Here is an 8,355-nt window from a genome sequence, read left to right as displayed (position 1 = left end):
GCCCCCGGCTTGGAGCCTCCACACTGAGGCTCACCTGGGGGTGCCACTTGAGGTGGCACCCCTCCAGCACCCCTGGAGCGCGGAATGCCTCCCCTGTTCAGGAGAGAGCCTCCGCCATTGCTGAAGCCACAGACCGGAAGTCGCCTGCGCAGGGTTCTTGTGAGTTGATTCACACTTGCCCGTTCGTCACTTGATAAATGCAGCGTCATGTGATGTCCTGGAAGTGTGAATGAGGCATTGCAGAGTAACCACCACAGGTAGAACTCTGTATTGCATCCCAAGCCATCTTCACGTGTTATTGTGAATGCATGTACATACTGCATGTACATACGTACATCTGTTTGTAAGGAAGAGCCAAGGTGTGTTCTCTTTACAAATGAAACGAGGACAAGTGCCTAGATAAATGTGAAGTTTCAACCACATGTTCACCTGTACATGTATTGAACGTAACATGATAATTACTCAAAGCATTTATAATGAAAAATCAAGTCTACACCCTGCACAGATTGTGTGTGCAGGGTAACATGTGAACTGGGCTGCTGTGCTTTTCAGCCAAGCCATCATTCACACCATCAACTGTCAGTCACTGAATAATTCCAGCGATGCGCCCACATGTGTGAACCAGCCCTGTTTTTCTCTCTTCCAGGATTATTCTGTGGAAGGGATGAGTGACTCTCTGCTGAATTTCCTTCAGCATCTTCGGGAGTTTGGCCTGGTCTTTCAGAGGAAGGTAATGCCTAGAAAGGCATGAGAGATGGAGGCATGGTTTGGGGGGAACTGGAATTTGGAAAAAGATGGCCAGACGGCTGCAGGCTGGGGAACTGAAGATGTTAGCAATAGTAGTGATAAGGTTGTGAATTGGGATCATAGATGTGAGCTGTGAATTGTCAAAAGAGTTATAAATGGGGGAGGGGGAGGTCTCAAACCAGTCAGAGTCTTACTACTGCTGTCCTTTCTTCTCCTGTTCCAGAGGAAATCCAGGCGTTACTACCCCACCCGCCTGGCCATCAACCTTTCCTCTGGCATCTCAGGCACCTCAGTGGACACCCACAACCAGGGCTTCATTGTTGTGGAGACGAACTACAGGATTTATGCATACACAGGTCAGAGGTCAAAGCCCAGGATGTCCCTGTTGTGCTGGTTTGCTTACTTCACCGGGACCGCACTGCCTTCTCTTCCCCGGGTCCATTATCTTCTTTCCTCCTCAAGTCCTGGTTGGCTGGCTTAACTGCCTGCCTGGCTTTGCAAATCCCAGATAATACGCACGTTGCTGTGACACCTGAATTGAAATTTTAACTAAAGTGGGTCAAGAGCCCCTGACTATGGACACTTCTACACTGTCATTTTTATCACTCTTTTGTCCCTATTGCTTCCGGGTTTCCCCCCCCAAAAAAGTGTTTTGCTCTCTCTAGTAGTCCCAGAGGGATCAAAACACATGTGGAAAAGGTGGAGGTGGGGGACCCAAAGCAATAGGGAAAAATGAGTGACGAAAGTGACAGTGCGGAAGTGGCCTATTTAATTTGTTAATTTTTTTGTTTAGAAAATGTGTATGCTACCTCTCCAGATCTGCTCCAGGAGGCTTGTCGTTAGAGCAGTAAAACAAAAAGCAAGCAGGACAATAAAATCAAGTAATGAATTGGATTTCCTAAGTACTTGTAGGAGATCCGGTAGCGTATGTTCTCCATTATGCTTGGGTCTTTCCCTGTCAAACTCCTTATATTTAGAGTTCTTGACAGTAGGACACTATTTATAGGAGCTGGACTGAGTGCTGTTCCTTTGGAAGAAATAGGCTATCAGGGGAGGATTCCCATTTCAGACAGGCTTTGCAATTGTGCAACAGGAAAGACTGGCCCTCTAAGCGCTGGATCTCCCCTTTTGTACACGATATGGCAGTGTTACCCTCTTCACAAAGGATTACTAATTTAATGGCCAGAATGGAACTTAAAACTACCCTGGCAGCAGTACTGGTTTTATTGATTGTTCTTTAACATAAAAATATAAGGGTTGATATATCATTGATTTTAATTTGTCTGGCCTGTCAATGTGAGCTGTTCAAAGCCGTCGGGCTAGAAGAATGGACTTATTAAAGAAAGTAATACAATCAAGTAAGTAAAAGGAAATCATAACAATAAAACAAGTCAGGTTAATAGAATAAATTATCTGTAGTCTCTTTCCTATCTCTGTCACATGTATACTCTGTTGTTGCCCCCAGTTTATGGAAAGGTCTGCCTAGTATGGTCAGGAAGGCTCCCTATCTCCAGGCATTCTGCAGACTAGGCAAAACTGAATTATTCAGGAGGACTTTTCTACGCAGTTAATAGGGTTAGGCTGGGCAGTAATTAAGTGGTTCAGAAAGATGCTTTGGTAAAGGGATAGGGAGGGACCATGGACTATTCTACTGTGTACTGTCTGCTGCTGTAAGTATGCTCACACTAATTTCTGCGTTGTTTAACATGTTGCATTCAAATGCTTATGCTTGGCTTCAGATTTCTGCAATCCAGACCCTGTTGCACTGATAATTGGGTGTCCCACCCTCTTGAGAGCCAGTTTGGTGTAGTGGTTAAGTGTGCCGACTCTAATCTGGGAGAACCGGGTTTGATTCCCCACTCCTCCACTTGCACCTGCTGATGTGACCTTGGGTCAGTCACAAGCTCTGGCACAGCTGTCCTTGAAAAAGGGCAGTTTGTGTCAGAGTTCTCTCAGCCCCACCCACCTCACAGGGTGTCTGTTGTGGGGAGGGGAAGGGAAATGAGTTTGTAAGCCGCTCTGAGACACCTTTGGGTAGTGAAGGGCGGGGTATCAATCCAATCTCTTCTTCTTCTCTCTTGATTGTCCAGGCTGGCACTGTGTAATCTGCCTTGTGTTTCAGTAAGAAAGGTGGACTATAAATATCGTAAAAATAAATCAATGTTAAGGGCTTAATTTAAGACAGGTTCTCTAGGATATAGCTGTTTTCGATTCCAGGGCTTATTTTATGAGATTAAAGGAGAGGGTGCTTTAAGAGTATCTTGACATTACAACATGTGGAGCACATGCAAGCTCCAGCACTCCTGGTCTGGGCTGACGGAGATCTCTTTCCGCTTAAAAGGTGCCCTTTCCAGGGAGGCTTGAACCTGCATGCTGACTGTTTTAGAAATGAAAATGTGACCTTTGTTTCTCTCTGCTTCCCCCCCCCCTTCCCCCGGTCTCTCTACCTCCTCCCAGACTCTGAGTTGCAGATCGCCCTCATCGCCCTCTTCTCAGAAATGCTGTATCGTTTCCCCAATTTGGTGGTGGCTCAGGTCACCCGGGAGAGTGTGCAGCAGGCCATTGCCAATGGCATCACAGCGGATCAGGTGAGAATCGCCGAGAGGCAGCTGAAAGTAAGCAAGCTGCTTTGAAAAGGGTCAAAGGGTTGCAGCTTGTTTGGAAGGCCGCTTAGTTTCCTTTGTTGCCAGGTTCGAAGTGGGTATTTCCCGGCGTGGACACAACATTCATTGGCCACAGGGATCAAGTAATTATGGCACTCAAAATGTGTCAAGGCCAACTTTTGATTAATTCCCTGGGTTCTCTCTTTTCTACAGATCATTCACTTCCTGCGTACCAGAGCCCACTCCGTGATGCTAAAACAGGTGAGGAAGATAAGGAAGGCTAGAAACCAGCATTCCTGAGTTGCTTTGGAAGGATGTCCTATAGATTATATTTTATGACTGTGTGTATTTCTGTTCCACTTTCTACACCCAGTTGGGTGTAGTGGTTAAGAGTAGCGGACTCTAATCTGGAGAACTTGGTTTGATTCCCCACTCCGCCACATGCAGCTGATGGGTGATCTTGGGTCAGTCACAAGTTCTCTCAGAGCTCTTTTCTCAAGAGCATTTCTCTCCGAACTCTCTTAGCCCCACCTACCTCACAGGGTGTCTGTTGTGGGGAGATGAAGGGAAGGAGATCATAAGCCGCTCTGAGATTCCGAGTGAAGGGTGAGGTATAAATTCAATCTCCTCCTCCTCCTCCTTGTTTATTTTATTAAAATGTCAATACCCCACTTTTCCCTTGTGGCTCAAGGTGGCTTACAATTCCAAAAACTAACAACATAGAAACTAACACCACCAAGTAAGACTGGGGCTGCTATGCAGAGGAAGGCAACAGCAAACCACCTCTGCTCATCTCTTGCCTTGAAAACTCCCTGGTCCTCAGTGGCCCTGAATGGGTTGCAACTTGATGGCCAGCAATTATAATGATAGCAGTCAGGGTGGGTTAAGTTACACTTTCTTGGCTCCAAGACCCTTGTCTAAACTGATCAAAGGGAACGACTGAGACAAAATTGTAAAATTTGGTTCAAAAAAGGTTGCTGGCCCCTGTTACGATCCCTGCTAGAAAAGGTAATAATGTAGTCCCTAATTAGATTCCTGGTGGGGAAAAGCAACAATGTTATCCGTGCAAAGAAAACTTCAATAACTTTCCAAGAGAACTCTTCTCCCCTCCCCTCTTTTCTCTCAGAGCTGTTCTCTCGAGGGCAGCTCTCTCAGCTCTCTCAGCCCCACCTACCTCACAGGGTGTCTGTTGTGAGGAGAGGAAGGCGATTGTAAGTTGCTCTGAGACTCCAAGTGAAGGGCAGGGTATAAATCCAACTCTTTTTCTTTTGCTTAGTGCTGGGGAAGAAGAGTAACTGGGATTCTGGGTAAGGGGACAGGCAGATGCCAAGGGAAGGCTCAGCTGCTGAAGCAACAAGAGAAGCTAATCTTTTTTTTCTGCACTTTGGCAAATGGCTTGTCACAGGTCCATAATTCTCTTTTGATCTCCCAACAGACCCCAGTGCTGCCCCCCACCATCACAGATCAGATCCGACTGTGGGAATTGGAACGGGATCGGCTGCGCTTCTCTGAGGGTGAGTATGTGTGGAAGAAAGATCCTGTTAGAAAAGAAGCAAGGAATGTGACGAGGGAAAAGAGTGGACGTTGTCTCCCTCAGGTAGATTTTTGTGCTGTGACAGTGTCCCGTCCCCCCCATGCACCTCTCCAGGACAATCACTGATACTTCCTTTCCAGTTTTCTGTCTTTCCCATCATGAACCCATCTGCTGTTTATGTTCTGTAGGCTGAACTTTGCTTTGTGCCTCTTAGTCAGTGAAGGGGAGGGCTGTGGTTTTGAGGTGGTGGAATCACTTCCTTGGGGTTTGGAGCTGCTTCTGATCTTGTTGGTTTTCAGGGGGCATCAAAACCAACCTCTGCTGGACAGTCTGTGGCTACCAACTGAGTGTGGCGCCCCTGCAGAGCTGCTGTATTAGATTTCATTAGGTTTTAAATTAAATTATTTCATTTTTGTTTGGTTGGAAGCCATCTTGAGCTCAGTGGGTTACCAGTGTTTTGGAAATGCAGTTATAATCTGTTCTGCACACTCTCACATGATTCTCCCTCTGTTCACATTACACTTGTTCTCCTCTTCCTCTCCAGTGCCTCTCTTTTCTTCTACTCCTTTCCCCTGCAACCCATCTGTTGCCTGCACTTTTCTGATTCTCTGCTTCCTTTGCTTTTCTCTCCCCCTCCCCTTTAATTTGTTCCAACAAAATATTTGGTCCATAATCCTCTTCTCTTCACAACACTTGGCCTGTATTGTCTTCTATCTGATTCATTTTCTTTTTTCCTCATCTCCATTACTTTTGTTCATCTCCACTTTCTTTTTATCTTACCACACTTTTTCTCTTTCTTCTGCCTAATTTAACCCTTCTGTTTGTATCATGTTTCCCCCCTTCTTCGTCCTCTCCCCATCATGTTTGGCCTTGCCCTTTCCCTTCTCATAACCACTTTTGTGCCCATATCTTTACCCTTCCAGCTGCTTCATGCATCTTCCCTTTCTGTGGGATCCTCTTTATCCTTACACTGTGGCTTTGCTCCCTTAGGTGTCCTCTACAACCAGTTCCTGTCCCAAGTTGATTTTGAGCTACTGCGCGATCATGCCAGGGAGCTCGGGGTGCTTGTCTTTGAGAACCCATCCAGACGTCTCATGGTGGTGACTCCTGCTGGCCACTCGGATGTCAAGCGGTTCTGGAAGCGGCAGAAACACAGTTCCTGAGGAGAGTGATAGAGTTCAGAACTTCTCTCTTCTCCCCCTTGGTACTACATGGTAGTAGAGTGGGGTGTCATTTGCTGCATCCCTCCCTCATAACTTTGGGTGAACATCCTAAAGGAGTTTGCTAACCGAGAAGAAGGCATACTGGGGGTTGCCTGGTGACTCCTGTTCAGGTGTGAAGAGGAGAAGAGCTGTTGGAAGATGGAAAACCCTGGAAGTTACAGTTCATGCAGTGGAATAGTTAAAACTTCATCACCTGTCAGCGATTCTTCCTGGCAGGAGGGTGTTGAAATGGGGCTAGTTTTGTTATGGAACAGGTCTGTGCCTAAAATGTTGAGATAGTTTGTAGGCACCATGTCCTGTTCCTTAGAGGACCCACACCAGTGTGTGCGTGTGTGAGAGAGAGACACACAAAGAGTTGATAGGCAGGTTACTTTAAAACATCAGTGAGAGAGTGAAATGCCAGTGTCCTGTGGATGTTTAGCATACTGCATGCTGTGGAAGTAGGTGGAAGATGCACTGTTGTCTTTAATCAGTGACAAGGTCTGTGTAGCCCACCTTCCCCCCAGCTCCACCGAGATACCTCCTTTTAGTAAGTGAGGTAAGATTCAAGGGCTGTTCTACCCACATGTGACAAACATCAACCTTATTTGGGTTCTGCCTTGTTTTTTTGTGTGAGGGTGTGCACAAGGGAGAATGTCTATAACATCACACATACCTTTGGAAAGTCAGCAAGTCCACTGGGTCCTAGGACTGCCTCTCCATGCTGATGGATAAAAATACCTGTTGATTTTGTGCCTGTTAGGCAACTGGCACAGGGAAAGTTCTTACTGGTCCTGTGTTCCGTAGAGTTTTTTCTCAGTATTGTGTGGGAAGGGCAAATCTCCGCTGGTCCATAAGCACAGCTGGAGTGATCCGCAGAGGCCTACGACCAGGAGCACAGAAGTTGCACCAACCTTCTCAGCCTCTTTCCTAGGTTCCTAGTCCAGACATAGTGAGTAATGAAGCACTGCAACCCTCTTGCTCTCCTCTCTTAAGCCGGAAAAGATCAAAGCACTGCAACGAAGCCACTGTCCACCACTCATCTTGAGGATAAGACAGAGGGACTAGGACTGTAAATAAGGAGTCAGTGTTATTTTTAGCCCCTTGGCTAAGATGGAACTGAAAGAGGCTAATGCCAGTTGAATGGAAATTGATAGGCAGCGTGAGACTCCAATAAATTTGGGGAAATGGGACAGGATCCAATGAGAGCCTAATGGTAAATAAGCCTTTTTTCTGTTTGTTTTATTGAAACAGAAGTATGAATACATGCTTCACCTGGAAGGCATTTGTAGAGCATGGGGGTCTAGAAAGAAGCAGTGGTGGTTCTTCACAGTGCCAATGGCCAAAAGAGCTTGGTAGCTGGGAGTGTTGCAAGAGCTACCTGGTGCCCCAAACTCAGGACTGACCCTGGGGTAGTTAGAAGAAGTGCCGGACTAACTGTGTTCGCTTCCCTGTTGAGCCATAAAGCTCGCAAAGTAGCACCATTTCTCAGCCTAACCTACCTCACAGGGTTGTTGTGAGGATAAAATAGGGGGGGACCACATATACTGCCCTGAGCCCCTTACAGTAAGGGTGGGATAAAAATTAAAAGAGCAGATGGTGAAGTGTGCCCTTTGACGTTAGGTGTGTGACAAAGCCATGTCCAGTAACCAATCAGGAGAGTGTGAGGGAAATGGATGGTTGAAGCAGACAGTTAAACTGCCAGATAGGGCTGGGTAAAAAGAAACAGTCAGATGGAGTTTAGGTCCTTATCTCAAAATTACTCACACTAAGGAGGGAATTCAAAGGGCTTTTCTTTGGATAAGGGAAAATCGTAAACCCATCCTGATTGTCAGGGTCTTAAGTGTGATGCTCTGGCTGAAAGCCAGGTTTGAAGGCAGCAGCTGAATTTTTAAATAAAATCTTGTGTCTTAACTTGTATAATAATGCCCCTATATAAATCAATGGTGAGACCTCATTTGGAATACTGTGTGCAGTTCTGGGCACCACACCTTAAAAAGGATATTATAGCTTTGGAAAACGTGCAGAAAAGGGCAACTCGAATGATAAAAGGGTTGGCACACTTTCCCTATGAGGAAAGGTTAAAGCGCTTAGGGCTCTTTAGCTTGGAGAAAAGACGACTGAGGGGTGACATGATCAAGGTTTATAAGATTATGCATGGGAAAGAGCAGGTAAAGAAAGAGGTACTTTTCTCCCTTTCTCACAATACAAGAACTCGTGGGCACTCCATGAAACTGCAGAGCGGTCGGGTTAGAACGGATAAAAGGAA

At 46.2% G+C, this 8,355-nt stretch overlaps 1 protein-coding gene across 2 annotated transcripts in view; it reads left to right on the top strand.

The window, feature by feature from the left end:
- Positions 1-8,021, top strand: part of GTF2H4 (general transcription factor IIH subunit 4) — a 23,055-nt gene extending 15,034 nt beyond the window's left edge. For both annotated transcript variants that reach the window (XM_015419430.1, XM_015419429.1), the window contains exons 9-14: positions 647-730; positions 971-1,103; positions 3,205-3,335; positions 3,564-3,611; positions 4,786-4,864; positions 5,875-8,021. In XM_015419430.1, coding sequence (XP_015274916.1) covers positions 647-730; positions 971-1,103; positions 3,205-3,335; positions 3,564-3,611; positions 4,786-4,864; positions 5,875-6,047 — 648 coding nt within the window. In that variant the 3' untranslated portion in view covers positions 6,048-8,021. The remainder of the gene's footprint in view (positions 1-646; positions 731-970; positions 1,104-3,204; positions 3,336-3,563; positions 3,612-4,785; positions 4,865-5,874) is intronic.
- The last annotated feature ends 334 nt before the right edge of the window (positions 8,022-8,355 follow it).

This window comes from Gekko japonicus, unplaced genomic scaffold (assembly GCF_001447785.1).
Source record: "Gekko japonicus isolate JY-2015 unplaced genomic scaffold, Gekko_japonicus_V1.1 scaffold554, whole genome shotgun sequence".
NCBI lineage: Eukaryota > Metazoa > Chordata > Lepidosauria > Squamata > Gekkonidae > Gekko > Gekko japonicus.
Note: the sequence above shows the minus strand (reverse complement) of the source record. Positions and strands in the feature narration are given on the sequence as shown.